General features: G+C 33.5%; 1 protein-coding gene across 2 annotated transcripts; it reads right to left on the bottom strand.

Moving 5' to 3' along the window:
* Nucleotides 1–1,315: 1,315 nt before the first annotated feature.
* On the bottom strand, nt 1,316–17,825 carry LOC106772049 (dihydrolipoyllysine-residue acetyltransferase component 1 of pyruvate dehydrogenase complex, mitochondrial). 2 transcript variants are annotated; one of them, XM_014658192.2, is made up of 23 exons: nt 17,520–17,825; nt 17,374–17,421; nt 16,688–16,766; nt 16,583–16,613; nt 12,694–12,740; nt 12,556–12,600; nt 12,353–12,426; nt 11,595–11,664; nt 9,219–9,401; nt 9,068–9,112; nt 8,853–8,926; nt 8,260–8,329; nt 7,636–8,025; nt 7,239–7,299; nt 7,106–7,150; nt 6,862–6,945; nt 5,029–5,105; nt 4,892–4,954; nt 4,419–4,489; nt 4,251–4,311; nt 2,786–2,846; nt 2,622–2,702; nt 1,316–1,966 (listed from the first exon to the last, which is right to left on the bottom strand). In XM_014658192.2, exons 1-23 carry the CDS (start codon nt 17,597–17,599, stop codon nt 1,908–1,910), a joined length of 1,899 nt encoding a protein of 632 aa, XP_014513678.1. In that variant the 5' UTR covers nt 17,600–17,825; the 3' UTR covers nt 1,316–1,907. The 2 variants fall into 2 exon arrangements, with proteins under 2 accessions (XP_014513678.1, XP_014513679.1); XM_014658193.2 differs by having other exon boundaries at nt 16,688–16,742.
* Nucleotides 17,826–18,850: the final 1,025 nt, after the last annotated feature.

The following is an 18,850-nucleotide window of genomic DNA, read 5'->3' as shown; positions in this document are numbered from 1 at the left end:
GAGAGAGTGTAAGACGGTGATTTGGTGGGAAGCTTTTTCAAGAAAGCTCGTCTTGAAAAGTTCCGAAAAATTCATTTAAAGAAGTATCTCATGTTCTGGAAAGTTTGTTTTGAAAATTCTAGTATAGAAAGCTCTTCACAAAATGTATTTCATATATTTCAGAAATTCTATTTCAAAATTATTGTTCCAGAAATCCTATTCTGAAGATCATGTACTTATAATTTCATAAAACTTGTTCCAAAAATCTTGTGGAATAGGTACTCTTGAAGTCCCTTTATGAACGGTAGAATGGTTGTTTTAAAACATAAGGGTGCAGATAGAAACTATAGGACTGCAGGAAGAAAAAATGTGTTCCATCCATATTTAGAAAATAAACCTGTCTATCTTCTGATGCCTTTTTTTAAGTTTTTCTTACTACACCTTCACGATTACTAACTAAGCCTCCATGTTAACAAATGAAAAATATTTAGTCATTGTCTCTTAAATACCTTTAAGAAATACTAGAAACAATGGAAAGCGAAGAGAGGGAGGGAGAGAGTAATACATTGAGTTTGGTGGAGATCATACAAGAAAAACATTGTTTTTTCCTTTCAGGTTGCCTAATCTAAAGACTTCTAGATTGTTAATTTGTAATGCTTGCAAATTGTTCGACCGGAAGAGGAAAAATCGATGTTTTTATTCAAGATTCTAAAAAGCTTATTTTGAAAGTTTGTTCTTAAAGAAATTTCATATTTTCTAGAAACCTTGTTATGAAAATATTATTCCAGAAAATTTCTGGAATAAATAATCAGAAAGTCATCATTAAAATATAGCATAAAGGGCAGAATAATCATTTTAAAAATCATGGTAGTTCAAGAAGCACAAGCCTCATTTTGAAAAGAAAAAGCGCGATTCATAAGAATAAGAAAATCTTTTCTTTTTCAATATTAGGGATTTGAATAAATACAACGTAATTGCCTTAAAATAAGAAAAGTGCAAAGTCTAATTCATATGAGTGGCATATAAAACTCATCAATATCGTCTCCATTTTTAAAAATAAGGAATTTCAATCTAAAGTGTAAAGATTATAATTTAAAAAGTAAAGAGGAATAATAACTATTTGAAAAGTAACTTATGGTTGTAATTAGTAATTTAAATTTGAAAAAATCCAAAATTTTTAGAATAACTAAAAATTTAGAGTCTGTCTATTCTATCCTTACGGCATCGGATGAACTAACTTCAAATCAAATCTAAGGACACACAATATATGCAAAGTTCAAGCAGCAGCAATTGATAATGAATCAAATTTCAAAGATTTCAGCTTTGCTAATAGCTATTCAACGATAAAACTAAAGGTGTTACCTTAAATTGCATAACCCCAATCATCAACATATACAATACAAATATTAAGTTAGACGGGGAGATTTAGCCGAATTTCCCATTATTGAACCAACCACTAGGCCAAATCCTGGCACAAAAATTAAAGATGAAAAAGGCTGAGGAGGAATCAGCAGTGTGCCGTTGTGCCAAATCATGTCATCACTTAAGTCGGATGACAGATGCAGCACACGAAAAGAATATTTATTCATCCAAATGACTGTCTATACAGAGATCTTCATACAAAATTTCACATAAAAGAGCAGCAAAGTGCCTAATGAGCAAAATATCCAACGTGCACGAATCTCGATTGTTGGAATCCTAATGTTAGATGATGATACCTTGGTGGGTCGTTTCTCAGGGTATTAATTAGACCCAAGATATTATTATACAAAAACTAATGAGGCACAACAATCCAAAACTGTTTCAGATGAAGGAATAAATGAGAAAAGGACAAAAATGGAAATGGAATGTTAGTTTGATCCAGGTTGTGGTGAATCCACATGATAGGTAGTAAGTTCAATAAGTAACATGAAAATTGGTTTGCCTCATTATAAAAGAAGTCTTCTTATATCACTGAAGTTTGATTGCAACGAAGAGAGAAATGCACCTGTGAAAGAGTTAAAACATCAACGTTAGCCAACTCGGTGGATTGATGCAAAAATGGTTCTTAGGTGGATAGGTTTCACACCTAGGATCTAAGTCAATTAGTAATAATTAATGGCAAAAATGACATTTCAGTTTGTGTAGGTTAATTAATAACATAAAAAGTAGATTTAACCAATAACCTACAATTAACCATGAAGCATGTGAATGTAAGCATATTATTGGTTAGCTTCAAGGTAAAATAATTTGATACTTGGTTGGTCAGTACATGAATTGAAATGGAAAATTCATTATCAGTAGTTATCTGTATTTTTTGAGTTAAATGATGTAAGTGTTTAAATAAATTTGATATGAATTGAAAATGAAAACATCTTATTGAGTCATATTTTCATTATCAATTCAAGAAACGATTTAACCATACACGAAAATCCATAAAGAGGGGATTTACCATCACACACCAACAAACATGCATGATGCAAGCATATATGCGAAAACTCTGTTCTTGGTATAGAATACACAAGGCGATTTGTTTTTTCATATTTTTAGCTGCTTCGTACCTAATTTGCATTGCAACTAGCAAACTAGAAGGCATGAATGTAACAGTAATAAAATCTCTTCCTAGTTTCCATCAGGTAATTAAGTGTTCCAGTAACACGTACCTCCAACCTTGCCATCAAAAACACGATGATCAGCAGACAACGTTAAGTTCAACTTAGTGGCAATCGATGGCTTCTCAACTCCTATAGAAAACAAATATCAATGTTAAGAAAACTTAAAATTTTAGCATTTAGGGGCACAGAGAAAACAATCCTAAAATTTATACCATCATCTCCAAGTACTGGTTCTACAACTTTGTTGCCTCTCCCAACAGCAAGAATGCAGGCCTGCAGAACACGATAATATATATACATATATAAGCAAAAAAACAAAATCTTTCAACGCTACAGTCCTTCCCTTAAGTCTGTCTATTCAGACTAATAAACCAGGCAATCCGAAAACTCGTTCAAAATAGTTCTCATAAAATGTATGTTCTGAAATTTAGGCTTGCTCAACCTTAAACTTACTTCAATGTGATGGTTTGATTTTTCATTGCCACAGTGCAAACTATAAAGTATATAAAATATATTTTGCTTTGTCTTTTACCAAACGAGAAAAATATGGGATTCAAAGCATAGGAATAATTCTATGAAGGGTCTGCTGCTATCAGTATGTCTGGATTGGAGGTAGAGAATGAAATGAAATGGACAAGAATAAAAATGTTATTCCATTATTTGTATATTTTATAATGAAATTTTGTTTCATTGATCCAAAAAAGGATAGAATGAAACAAGCTGTAACTTTTAATTCCCATATTATCCTTAAGACATTAATTTATAAATATAAAACAGTCATTTTATGATCTAAAAGCTTTGTTCCATTAAGAGCGCCCTAAATTGGAGGAGAAAAAATTGAAAATAAACAATAGAATGGAACATAATCCATTCTTACATTTTCAGTTCTTATTTTGAAAAAAAAAAAACAAAACCAAATATTGGAACAACTTTTCCTTCCAGTCCATTCCATCCTGTACCTCCTACTCAGACGTAGTCTAAAGGGACATTTAAGAATGACTATGTATTGTTCAATATAGTGAAAAATAGGTATAGGGATAACCTCGTGGTAGAAAATACACATAGGATTAGGACACTGTATTTATAATAAAAAGAATATGAATTAAACTCAAATTACAAATATCGATAAAGAGAAATAATAACAAATAAACAGAAGATAAAAGATAAGATATAAGAGATCTAATATATCTAACATGTATATAAACCTGAAATATCCAGTTCTCATTTACTTTTCTCTTTCTTCTAAAGAAAATATAATCTGGGAAAAATCATGTTTGGTTCACCATGTAGTTTGCTTCTTTGTTGATATAGTAATAGCATACTAGAAAAAGTAGACGTTGGTCTTTTCATTCTTACAAAGAAATAACATATTAGGAGTAAGTTAAGGAACATTAGTAATTAATTGTAATCACAAGTCACATGCAAAATCAAAATAAAATTACTGATATCAAGAAAAGTTACATATCTTTATCAATCTATTTACAGGTGACCAGGATTGGACCTGCACATGGTAGATTCATTATCCACTTGGCTACATCCAAATCCACCCCTATACTAAGTTAAATTTAAATAGATTTGGCAAGCAATTTTGCAATTACACAAGACTCGTAAATTAGATATTGTGAGTGCACGTGTGCATGTCACACAGAGAGAGAGAGAGAGAGAGAGAGAGAGAACCTGAGGGGGATTTATAATAGCACAAAATTTATCCACCGGAAACATTCCTAAGTTTGAAATGCTGCAAAAGGCATTGTGCAAAGGTCAGAATTATTACATTTGGTGCAGTAAATATTGCTTAAGAAATGGGGAATCTCCAAGGTTGTATGATAATATTAGTAAAATCACCTAAACGTCCCCCCTTGGAATTCCTGTGGCTTCAACTTGCCATCACGTGCCTTTGCAGCTAGTTCCTTGACCTAAAATGTCCATAAACTATCAAAGTTGATTGAGATGGAAACAAAAACCTTACTTTCCTGACTTTCCATAATTTAAATTTACTTGGGAAAAATGAGAATGCCTAAATTTAACGCAAACATAAGAAGTACTTATGAAGTTGCAGAAACTTATATATGAGAAGGAGGACGAAAACTATTGGTGAAGGTCTTGGAGAGTTGGCTACCACACAAGCAATAGTCATCTGTTCTCTTTTTATCTTTTTCTTTTTCTTTTTGTTATTGTTGTTGTTGAGTATTTAGTTATTGGAGGCATCTTGCTCAGCCATGAGTGTTGCTCCATACTTTGTCAGTAAAGCATTCCATATATTCTAGTTTCTATCTAAAGTAATAAACCAAAAACCTACACATATAAGACCGAATTACCTCTGAGGAGATAGCAGATATAGTCTTCTGATCAGCGTTTTTTATTATTGGAGTCATCAAGCCCTGCAGTCCAACAAAAGATTCAAGTAATTCATATAATTATACTATCTAATTGACAATTAAAAACCGTCAATTACCTTATCCGTGGCAACTGCTATTGATATATCAACAGAATCATTTAAAACGACCTCGCCCTTCTCAACGTTCCAGTATGCTGTCATAATGAATGTTGGATTTCAGTACTAGAAACTCCCGTGAGAATAATTTAATTTTAATATACAGTAAGAAAATGGGAAAAAACGTAATGAGAAAGATATCACATACCAAAAATGTAACATAAAATTAGTATTGTATTTAAGTATTTTATAGTAGTTACTAATTTAGATTCATGCCACTCCAAATTGACATGGTATGTTTGGTATAAAATCCAAGAGATGGACAAGAATTAAAGAGGAATGGCTGGAATGTTGACACTGATCAATGCACCAGGAATGTAAGGGAATCCAAATATAGAACGATACTCCTTCCATCCTTATATATATGGTTTGATACCTGAATCAAACACTTGCTAAAAAAGTTTGTTAATGTAGCATTAAGTTTGTCTGAGATTATATTTTTCCATAATTATCATTAAATAACTAATGTATAATGAGAGAATAGTAGAAGCGAAGTTTTAATTTTTAAAACTAAACTCTTCAAATCTCCAATCTTCATAAGAGAGAGAAAGATAATTCGTAACTTTTATTATCTACAAATTAATTAAGGGTATTTTAGTCAAAATATAATTAATGCAAGGAACAATGGGAAAAGAGTCTTATAAAAGGCACAAAGAAATTTCAAAACAATGTCATATAATTACGGATGCAGGGAGTATATCATAAGCAAGGAATGTAACTTAATACACAAAAATTCGTGTATCCATGCACTTCATATCAGGTCAATTAGCCTCTCCATGTACTACTACAAGCCACCTCTCTCCAACAACCCTTGGGGCCATGATGATATGTTCAACTGTCTGTCCCTTTTCTTTTCCAAGGCAGGTCTACTCACTCATTTCGGGCAAGGTCAAGGTTCCCCGCCTCCTTTCTTCAAGTCAAGGATTGGTATTTAAAAATCCAGAATAGTTTTCTTATGTTTGCTAACTATAATCATAAAAAGTGTTGATTTTATAAAAGAAATGGAGCATACAAGGTAAGTTGTAATTGTATCTAGAAAATTATGATAGTCTAGAATCTTTTTACTATCCGTTTTTATTTTTACTTCATCTTAAAACTCCAAAAATACTTTAAGAGATTTGATAAAAAGAGAAATATAATTGTAAAATAAAGCAAACAAAACCAAAGTACAGCTTCATATGAGTAATAAGGAAAAACCTAAGCTTAAACTTGACTCGTTTAAATAAAAGAGTGGAGTTTGTGCATCATATATTTTTTATAAGCCAAGCGTATGCTTCAAGTATTGGGTTTGACTCATGTCAGACTATTTACACCCCTATATGATTTGACACTTGTTTTGTTTCTCGGGCACTCTAAGTTAGTTTACATTAATTGACTTAGCTTCAAACAGCCTTTGTAAGCATGGTTTGGGAGGTTCAACGTGGTTACTTCAGCAGTTGGGCTGGTCAGTTGCTTTTCCAATGCCATTATTCACATAATGAGAGCTTCTACCCAATTGTAAGTCTCTGATATTATCATAGCAGAGCTAGAAAACCGAAGAGTCGTTCTGTAACAAGAACTAGAACCCTAAGTACATTCCCCTAAAGCAAATTGTAAGCTATTATTGGTAACAATTTGCTATTGTTTTCTATACTGCAAAAACAAAATAATATCATTACTTAAGAATTGATGAACAATAAACAGGGAAGGAAATTCAAAGCTATTCAACAAATATTTTGTGATTGGAATCCCCACTACCCCTAAAAAATTATAGGCAATGAAAAATGGACTGAGTAATACAATAAAAATATTTACCATTTGCTTCAGGTACATTTCTAAGAGCAGCAGCTACAACTTTGATAATAATGTCATTCACAGAAACTTTAACATCATACTGCTCTGCAATCAAGGAACAAACAAAGAATATATCACATTGAAAAAACAAATATGACCAAGCGTGTATCATTTGACACATCAATAACAACCACAACAGAAGCTTTATCTCACTTTGTGAGGATAATATCTCACATGCCCACTAAAATTTATTAGTGGTAAATACCTTTAAGATCCTTCCGAAGGGAAAGAAGAGGATCCAGTATAATATCTGACACATTGCAATCAAAATATATATTAATTAGTCAGTCCCACATAAATTAATTTGCAATAGTATGTAAGACATCGGGAATCAGAACCTGATGATAAATATAAGTGCGGTGTATTTTGTTTTGATTCCAATAACCTCTTGGCAATCACCTACAAAACAGTAAAATATATTTTAAGACAACTCATCATATATTGAGGGGACAGGTATTCACGTAGTTGAGAGTTTATAATAGAAAAGATAGGTTATCCAGAAACAGTGCAAAACGTCAGATCTGCTTCTCTACATGTATACCAATAGCTAAGGACACAAAACAGTTGAGTATTCAAATCCCTATTAGGTATTTCAATAATCAACTCTTAGCCAGAGACACCAGACGATGGCTGCTCAGAGTCCCTTTTTGGCAAGATAGTTCTCATAACCATGTAATATGCACTAAAAGAATTAAAGAACATTATTCACAAATATGAAATATTTGATAAACCTACCTTGCGAATTTGACTATTAGGAAAATCTTCATAAGAATCCGACTGTCCTAAGTTAGACTTTGATTCTCGAGAAGCTGCCACTTGTTGATGACTTTGAGATGACAGCACCTTTTCTTTAGGTGAAGCAGGTTTAGGAGACAATTTTCCTGACTTAATTTCAGAAAGAACATCCCCTTTCAGTAGGGTCCCGTAATGACCGGTTGCATTCAACGTTGATGCATCCAATCCATACTCTGCAATTAGCAACTTCGCAGCTGGGCTGATTCGTGCTATTTTGGTTTTTTGAGCTTTGACCTCACTTTTAGTGTCATGTTGGGGGGCCTTCTGTTGGTTTGTTGAACTGCTGTTAACAGAATTCTTTATAGCTTCAATGTCACTTGCATCTTCAACCTTATAGAAGAGCAAGTAGGGTAAGTATTTTACGTGTATTCAATTGCTCTTCATAAAAAACCAAGGGCCGCAATTTGGTAAACCAACCAAAAAATTTATATGATATTGTCAGATTTTTTTAGTTTCTATTTCAAAAGACGCAAAAATTGTTGGACCTCAATCCTCACCCAGGCTCATTTCACATTTCACTGGGAGAAAATTACAAAATTGCACAAAATGCTTTCACACACTTACTGTTATTGCAATAGGGTGCCCAACTGCAACTTCTTTTGAACCTTCTGGAGCAAGTATCTTAGCCAGGTACCTAGTACCCACCACCACCATGCAGATATAAAGTAAATTAGTTAGCTAGAAAGTGAAACTTTACCAGGAAGGAAGGAGTAGTACAAATAGAGCTCATGTGTAAAATAACCAACTAGAATGATGCATTGTGCTAAAAAATTGTCAGAAATTTGAGACAAAAAATTAACCAGATTATGAACAAAAGAGATTGCAATCTACCAAAAATTGAGACAGTGAGACACCATTCTCAGGTGTCACTTTTATCAGAACTTTAATTTTTTGCATGATGGAAATTAAGCAGTACAAGTCTTGTCTATAAACACTTTGGTAAGACATAGGAGATATAATGAATATACTTACTATCCATATGATATGGCCCAACCCAAGTCTTTGTCACAATAAAAAAATGGTTAGGATAAAACATCATTGCCAAATAACTCTATCTTACATTAATTCAGTGTGTTGCAGTACAGACTGTAAATAACCATACCAAGCAGACAGAACATTTACAATGAACAGCTTGCAGTATAGGGAAAGACTATTACCCCTCTTCAAGAGTTTCAAATTCAAGTGTAGCTTTGTCTGTCTCTATCTCACACAATATATCACCCACTTCAATCTGTTAAATAACTTAAATGTTATTGCATACCACACAACCAAAAAGGGCATTAACGACTCAAATTTTTAATTTTTTAAAATATTAAAAAATTTATGCAAAAATAGGACCTCTACTAGAACATTAGGTTAAAACATAACTAACCTTGTCTCCTTCTTGTTTTCTCCATTTAGCAATGTTCCCTTGGTTCTGTACAGTAAAAAAGAAAAGAAAATGAAGAATAATGCCTCCATGGAAGTAAAGAAACTTAATGTCCTCAAGTAATAGTTACAACAAATAGCATCAAAATTCTCACCATTGTTGGAGACAAAGCTGGCATTTCAAGAAGGGCATGAGGAGGAAGTTCTGATGCATTAATCATAGTAGAAGTTGATTCTGGTTTCCTCTCATCTGTAACATCCTGCTGTGCTGGTTTCGTCTCTTCAACCTGACCCCCCACAGAAGCAGGAACATTTTGGATGTCCTTTTCATCCTCAACCTTGCAATGTCCATAGTTAGAGCTTACATTAATCAGATACTAAAAATTCAGAAATTGATTAAACCCCACAAACTATTAGTTTGAAATCAACTGAATTAATGATGACTATATGAAGGACAAGTTATTAGATTTATGATTTACCAAAATCCGAAATAACCACATATTTTTAAAATGGATGGTAGATACTGAACACTGAAGTTTTAGCAACTTCTTACGACCTTCCAATTTGCATGTAAAGTTCAATGTTCTTTAAGCCATTAATGTCGTGTGTGTGTGTGTGTGATATTTTTTTATTAAATTGGTGCCAAAAGCTACAAGAAAACAATGTTTTAGATAATGTGAGGCAAAAACTTGATAAGTTCTCTGAGAAACCAGAAAGCAGGTTTTTGGATGTTCACCCAGAAAAACTGGACAGCTTTATTAATAATGAAACAAGCACAATAATCTAAATTGTTAAACTGACCCTAGTCTTTCGAGAGGACCAGACTCTCCCTAGCCTTCCCTTTACAAAGCTTCCTAAAAACACTACTAAAAACATCTGCTACACAGACTTTATAAAAGTTTGAGACAACAAAACCTATAAAAGTTTGAGACAACAAAACCTACCCACAGACAGTTATAATTGTCTGTCCCTTTTATTTCTCCTAATATAAACATTTCCCTTGAACCTATCAATACCCCCTACATGAAGTTTCACCTTGTCCTCAAGGTGAAAAACAGGAAACTCCTTATTGATGGCAGTAGCATCTTCCTAGCTGTTTTCAATGGGTGGGAGGTGTTTTCAACTGTACGAACTACCTTCTTTTTTCCTTATTTTGTAAACTATATCAAACCTATCAACACCCCCTCCATGAAGGTACACCTTATCCTCAAGGTGAAAGTCTGGAACTTCTTTATGAATGCAGGCAGCGGATTCCCCTAACTCCTGAATTTCCTCTTCCGAAATAAGCAGCATATGGAGCTGTTTATGTTTGCAAGTATGATTAGGCCCAAACTTTTCATCACACCTGAAGCATAAACCCTTTTTTATCTTATCTTACAATTCTTCTTGGGACAATTTTCTAAATGGTGCCCCTCCTTGTTGAGTCCCAACAGGAGAACTATTGATGGTGCTGCTCTCTTTAATTCCTCTGTTGGAGTTCATAAAACCCATTGAATTTCCCCCTTCCTTTGAGTAACTGCAAGTAGGTGGCAATTGTCTGTAGGTGTTACTTTGAAGTTGCATAGTGAGAGAGTTCCCCTCCCAATTTGTCTAAGCTAAGCTCAATCAAGACTTCAAAAGGATTTTGAAGCATTGTTGGTAGGAACCATTGAACAACTGCCTCTTTGAAAGCCTCCCATGTGGGATTCGGATAGCAAGTCTCCCACCACTGGAACCAATTTAGGGCTTTTCCCTCCAAAGCCCCCATAACAGCCCTCATCCTCTCCTCCTCATTAACTTCTTTCAACCGGAAATATCTCTCCAACTGATTAGTCCAGCCATAAGCATCTTCTCCTGCAAAAACAATAATATCCAGCTTCCTCCATTTTTCGCCGGTCAGTCCTCAACGTCCACTTTCATTCCCTCCGTCATTCTTGAGACTGCCCGCACTGCTTTCCTTGGCAACAGAAGCACTATCCATTGTTTGTTTATCAGAGGATGTGAAACGTTCCAGCAACCCTGTCAGCCCTATAAGAATTTCCTCCAACCTTTGGAACCTTCTCTGATTTTGATGTTCTTGTTCTTGCACTATGCGCTCCAATCCATAAAATCTTGCCTCCATTTTCGTATTGATCATGCCGCACAACCATCACAGCACCAAGAAAGTGGCTCTGAATACCGATGATAGGTACCCAGATTTATTTAAAACTGTAAAGACTTCCAAGACAGGTTTTTTAGATGTTCACCCAAAAAAACTAGACAACTTTATTAACAATGAAACAAGTGCAGTAATCTAAATTGTTACACTAGCCCTGGTTTTTAGATGTTCTCCCTAGTCTTTCCTTTACAAAACTTCCTAAAAACTGTTAAAAACAACTGCCTACACAGACTTTACCAAAAGTGATGAAATAATATATCCTATGCGAACAAAAAGTCTTGAAGGAAAAAACAATTATATAAATTAGTTTGTCTGTAAAAGTTACTTTCTTTAGCAAAATGAAAGTTCCATATAACCTTAATAATGCAAGAATCGGAATTTAGTAATGACTTACTGTTACAGCAATTGGTTGTCCAACAGGCACATCCTTTGAACCTTCAGGTACCAATATCTTAGCCAGAAACCTGAAAGGAATCAGTCAATTACCACAACAGATATATTATATTGGTGTACTGAAATTTGCATCTCTCATGATCCACACTCGTCAGTCAAGTATATAGAACCCTCATATATTAAATGAAAAAAAAAAAAAAAAAAAAACACAATGAGAAAACAAAGATGATCAATTCTTACACTTCTTGGCCAAATGAACATTTATGCATAAGACATGCACAAAAAGACAGAAGAAGACTAAGTGGAAAAACAGTTAGTAACTACAACAACTCATGAGTGGTTTTCTGCATATTTTACGTTAAGGATTAAATGCGTATTGTGCTTGATCTTTGCCATTTTCTTGTAGGGCGCATGTGTAACTATCAGCAGTAAGTAGGGAAGAGTTCACGCTGTTTTATACTCCCTTAGGCTTCAAGTGAAAGACTATACTAAAATTATTAAAGACATTATCAGGCCCCATTTAAATTCAAACAGAACAACTCACATACTTCCTAAAGACCTTTAACATGGAGATCCTTTCCGGTGGGTCTCTCCAAAATTATTGACCAACAATGCTTCTGATTTTTTAATTACCGCTCAGAAAGAAGTGGAACAAACATACTACTTTTCTGGATGAAAAAACTCAAGTGCATACAGCGTAAGTCAGAGGTCATCCAAAACATAGGAAGAAAAAAATTTAAAGGAAGAAAAAGAAATTACCCCTCTTCAAGACTTTCAAATTCTAGTGTAGCTTTGTCAGTTTCAATTTCACATAGTACATCCCCCACTTCTATCTGTTTGATTAATCAATAGTAATGTGAAAATGATTAATTAATTCAAAGAACACAATCTCCAAAATCACAGTATCACACAACCAGAATAATCTATAACCATCAAAATATAAGAACTATAAACAAACTGACCTTTTCTCCTTCTTTCTTCCTCCATTTTGCAATATTACCTTGCGTCTAAAACCAAAAGGTGAGGTCACCGACAGTCGTCCATGGAAGCCCAAAACAGAACACAAATAAAACAGAGAGAAAAAATGTTCCCAAGCTTACCATTGTAGGAGATAAAGCTGGCATCCCAAGGACTTCGTATGAAGATTCTATGAAGGGAGAAGTTATTAGGACATAACCATTCCATCATGACATAAATATGCAGACTACCCTCTTTAATGACTAAAGCAACAAAACTAAAGATTAAAAATTGATAAAAGAAAATTATTGAGATCAACAGAATACACTGATGATGAGAATCTTTAACAAAAATAGAGAAACGAAAAAACAGAAATGGGACAAGAAAGTCTTGCGTGAGTACACACGAGAGAGAGAAAGAGAGAGAAATAAGGTCAAAATATAACCAACAGTGAGTTTTTTCTATCGGATCGCACAGCATGACCCATAAGTTCATGGGTCTAAGGCTCGAAAGATTTGCCCATCCCACAAAATTGTAATTATCCCAACAGTCCTGCTCTGGTTCCACAAACTGGTCTGGGGTTGACAGGACTTAAACTTCGTGTCAGTGACAATTACATTCAATTATGTTGTTGTTTAGTTATATATATATATATATATATATATATATACACACACACACACACACACATAAATGTATATATATACATACATACATGTAAATATATATGTATATGTACACACACACATGTATATATTCATATGTATATGTATACGCTTTATAAACTCAGTTGAGTAGTGACAATTAGATTCATGAACACGCTTTCAATTCTCCATTCTCTCTTTTCCTTAGTGGTAACTAATACAGCAAGGCTGCTTAATCATTTTGCATTTAAAGTCAGGTCTCAGTTCCTATTAGCAACCATACCTAAGAGAAAAATTCTTGATGGAACATACATCAACAGTTCGACCCTCAAACACAACATGATGTATGCTCCTCTCCCAGCCTCATCTAAAGTCTGCCAATTTCTCTCACATAAACACGAAGAGCATTGGAAGATGGTTGAGACTTGAGAGAATTCTTAGATACCTGAAGGGTCTATAAACCATGCTCATCTTCTTCAGTCATCACCAGTCAATCCTCTGTTCACCTATTGTTTGACCCAAATGATGAGAATAACATCCGGATACTTTATCTCCCCAGGATCCAACTAACTTATTGGCAATCCAAGAAGCAATCCCTGGTTGCTACATCAAGTACTGAAGCAAAATGCAAGAGCTTAGCAAACATTTCTGGGCAGCAGTTGGAATTATGAGGGTCCAGCCCTTACTTGCTGAGTTGCAATTTGGATTTCCAATTAAAAGTACAAGAATAGCGTGAAAATCTTTGAACTGTCTCCCCACCACGCAATCCAGGTTTGCACTTGAGAACTAAGCTGTGTTTGAATTAGTTGTGAAAAATACTGAAAAGTAGAATATTTTTTATAATAAAAAAGATGTAATAAGTTTTATGTTTGGATGTGCTTGGTAAAAAGTGTTTTTTAATATAATCTATTTCACTTGGATTATGTAAAACAATCCCATTTTATCGTAAGATTACAAAATAGAGTACAAAGTTATTTGTAGTTGTTGGTTTTGTATTAAATTAATCAATCGTGAGGGATAAAACGGAAAAAGTTAGTAAGAAAACATAGTCTTTAACCATAATCTATACAATTTTGCTTATCAGCACAAAGCTATTTTATTTGTCAAGATTATGCTCGGATTAAACTTATTTGATTTGACTACTAACACACAACTATTTTTCTATAAATCAGATTATGTTCGTCAAAAATAACACATCCAAACATGCTCAAAACAAATGCCGTTGGTTATTTTCTTTGTAAGGGAGAAGGTCCTAAACAAGAGACTTATGGTGCATAATATCACATGTCAAGACTACAATGTAGATATTCCCACTAAAGCTATATATTCGCAAAGATTCACTATTTTGACAACCTCAGGGTGTTTAATTCCACTATGAGTTTGACGTGGGGATGTTGGAATATATAAAAATATGATTAAGTTTGTAATGCATGTGTTAGCTTAGTTTTAGTACAGAATTCGACTTCTGCTGTAATGTTCGCTTAAGTTTTGAATGCAAGATGGGTTTGTAAGTCTATTGTAACAGACTCGCTGCCAGCATACACTTCAAACTGCAGAGAAATTACAGCTAGTCTAACTACAACCTATTTGATCTTTAATGAATAGCTAACTCTATATTGAAGACTCACTTTCGTAATCTCTCTTTTCTGGATAGCAAGTTCGCATCACAGAACTATCTAAGACTTTCCTTTCATTTCAGTCATTTTCTTGGATCACTATTTTGCAATAACATTGCATCATTCAATGGCAAAGAGGACTTCAGTTCGTTTATTCTAACCATGACTACTCTTCTAAAATGGTCTCATTATCAATTTGATGTCAAAAATGTTTTTCTCAATGGAAATTTGCCGAAAAAAAAAATATAGAACAATTTCCTAGATTTGTTGCTCGGGGGAGTCTTCTCAAATTTTATATGGCCTAAAACAGTCTTTTAGGGCTTGGCTTGGAAAATTTAGTAGCCTTGTTCAACAATTAGGTATGACTCGGAGTGAGATAGATCATTCAGTTTTTTACCGTCACTCAAATGTTGGATGTGTCTATTCGATAGTATTTGTTGATGACATTGTTCTTACAAACATTGGCCACCATGGCATCTCCTAGGTGAAACAACACCTTTGCCACTGCCACCACTTTCAAACCAAAGATCATGGTAAACTTAGATATTTCTTAGGTATTGAGGTAGCACAATCCAACTATGGTATTGTTATATCTGAAAAGAAGTATGCATTGGATATTTTGGAGGAAATTGGGTTAATGAATTCAAAATTTATTGACACACCCGTGGATCCGAATACCAAACTCCTACCAAATCAGGGAGAGACTATTTCAAATCCTGCAATATAGAAGATTGGTTGAGAAATTAAATTACCTTATAGTTACTCATCCTAACATTCCTTTGCAGTTAATGTGGTGAGCCAATTTTTCAATTTCCCATATGAAGATCATTGGAATCCAGTCATGTGTATATTAAAGTGCATTAAAGGATCTCCTGAAAATTGTTTGTTTTGTGGTTCGAATAACCATATAAAAGTTGTTTGCTATTCAGATGTTGATTGGACAAAATCTCCATCTAATAGAATATATCTACTTTCGGGTATTGTCTCCATTGGTGGTAACTTGATCTCTTGGAAGAGTAAGAAACAAAGTGTTGTGACAAGATCTAGCGTAGAAGCAGAATACAAAACTATGGCCTCAGCCACTTGCTTAGAGGGTTACAATATGGAGATGTCACTCAAATGACACTTATATATGACAATCAAGTTACTCTTCGTATCAGTTCTAATCCTATCTTGTATGAGAAAATCAAACACATTGATATTGACTGCCATTTAATTCGAGAGAAAATTGTACCTAGATATATCAAGACTGAATTTATCAATTCAAATGATCAGTTAGCGTATATTTTCACCAAATCTTTATAGAAACTAAGAATTGATTATATTTGTAACAAGCTTGGTATATACAATTTATATGCACCAGCTTGAGGGGAGTGTTAGATATATTGTGTTTTATGTTAATTAGAGAAACATAGTATCTATGTTAATTATGTTATTTTTATATATTCATTTGTATTTGTACTTACCCCCATGTTCTCATTATTATAAATACATTACCCAATGTGTATTTTCTAGACAAGAGATTAATCTTATATCTAACTTTACTATATTCAATACAAACCTCTAAAAAAACAAATAGACATCTAACACACATATGCCATACTCTTTCAACTGAAAATGGTAACACAGCATGGCGGTAATTCACATGAGATCTCCAAAAATGGAGCGTCCATAATCAGGTGTAGAAAAAATAATTAAATAAGAGAAGCACACAAGAGGTCGAATGAAACAAAAAGTAAAACAGTAAAGTTGGAAAATGAAACATTAAGTACCTGAAGATGAAAAGTATTTGATATCAGTCCACTGCCAAAAAAAGTTAAAAGTTGTCAGAGAATATCATAGTAATGATTGGAATTTTTATCCATTTAAATGCTAACCTTTGACTTCAAAGACCTATCATTAATTCCAGTAATCCCTGAGCAAGATGTGGGTCTGATAAACATCAACATCAGTAAACTACAATGATAAATTAAATTAGAATACAAGAAGACAGATTGATGTGCCATATGTATGCCATGTCTAACAAAGAGAATGTCAATCCCACCTCCCACGTGCCGGAGAGAATGACTGGCCAACCTATGAAGTTCAAATGGGCCACTTCGTACTAATACTTACTATGCTAAGGTGAGGGTTAACCTTAAGTTATACATATCATTTTGGTCACATGTGGGAAATCCTACATAGACTCCTAACATCGATTACATCTCACATATAATTTACATAACTAAACATTTGCAAGTTGTCTAATAATCTCAATAACGATCATCATGATGGGCTGTGATACTATTTGAGGATTTGTTGTGAGTAACTCTCAAAATCTAGCTCAATTCAAGAGAAGAAGGTTTCCCCACTTACACACAACATTTTTGCCATGTCACTAGTTTACTGGGGATCTCCAACATAATAAGATATTCTATCTTTTCGTTTGAACTAAGACTCCTCGTCATCTTAAAAGTTCAAACTAGTGCCGTAAACAAGAATGCAAAGCAGATTAAAATGAATCTAACTTCACATATAATGAGAATAGAAAAGAAAACCAGGAAAGCTGGCAATGGATGCAAACCTTATACTCGATTGAGCTGCCGCGGAAAAAATCGTTGAATTAGACGTTCTGTGGGGAAAAATACAAACCGAAATTGAAAGTTGGAAGCAGCATTATAAGATGATGAAAAGAAAAGCACGAAATCGGAATTACAGAAAATAGCGTACCGAGAAAGGGATCTGGTGGAAAAAGAGAGGATGCGAAGGGAGCGAGAGAAGAGAGGGTGGCGAAGGCGCGAGAGTGCCATATGCGCGCCGATCGATTCGATTCGATTCAGAAGAGAAGAAAAGAGAAGAGAGAATGGTGACGACACCAAGTTGGAACTCTTCTCCGGTTAGTTACTTTGTCTGAGAGTGGAATACAATTCTGAAGACGCGAGCCACGGGTAGGTGGCTCTTTGTTTATTCAATGTACACACGTGCACGCTGCACCCGTGCCAGCCACCGTTAGCGGCGTTCTCCACACATCGGTCATTTTCTTTTATAACTTTTCAATATTTTAATATTTTCTCCTATTCTCGAACTCACCTTGTTTTCTTACAATTCTCAAGTTAAGACCACACACAACACGTAAAAGATATGTTTGTGAAAAAAAATATATTTTGACATTTTTTGAAGAAAATATACTTACCTAATAATTTAATAATATAAATTAATAATGTAAAATGAAATTTTAAATTAAAAAATTAATTAAAATATTATTATTTTGAATTATCAAGTAAATATTTGTTTTCCTTTGATGAATGTCAACTTTATCACTGCTAAAATGATTCTTAATTTAAGAATTTACAGATCATAAATCTATTCGTTTGGTATGTTATTATTTATTTCCATATCCATGTTTATCTTCCTTATCCTGTAAGCTTTAATATTAATAATAATATTAATATTGTTATTATTATTATTAGTATTGTTATTATTTATTCTCAATATTTATCTGTTATGTTATATTCACTATCAATAATTATAATAATATTAATATTAATGTTAATATTGCTGTTATTATTCTCAATATTTATCTGTCATATTATATTCACCATTCATAGTATAAATTTGTGAAATGAATTATGTTAGGAGATAAAACTAAATAGTTTAATGTATTTGTGGACAAAGGAGAAATAATGTGCACACAATTTCACCTAAAAGAATAGAAAACCGGAAAGAGATTGGAAAACAAAAAACAAAATATATCAGAATTAAAGTTGATTAAAAAGTTAAAGAAAATTTATTGAATTCTTTATATAATGTATAGAATTGTTTTTCTCATAAAACCTAAGTTTAATCAAAATACTAGTTTAATAGATTGTTATACTATAGTTAAGAGATATCGTATTTATACTATATGGAACAACATAGAAAAAATATATAAAATATATATAATTAATATGGGTGACCTTTTTACTTTTGATGTAAGGTTTAAGAAGATGATGAATTCATGACTCACCATGAAGTCATAGAGAAGGGCGTTACTTCTTTCACCTCCCCATTTTCATTTTCTA

The sequence above is a fragment of the Vigna radiata genome, chromosome 8 (genome assembly GCF_000741045.1).
Source record: "Vigna radiata var. radiata cultivar VC1973A chromosome 8, Vradiata_ver6, whole genome shotgun sequence".
NCBI classification, from domain to species: Eukaryota; Viridiplantae; Streptophyta; class Magnoliopsida; order Fabales; family Fabaceae; genus Vigna; species Vigna radiata.
This window is presented reverse-complemented; position numbering and strand designations above follow the sequence as displayed.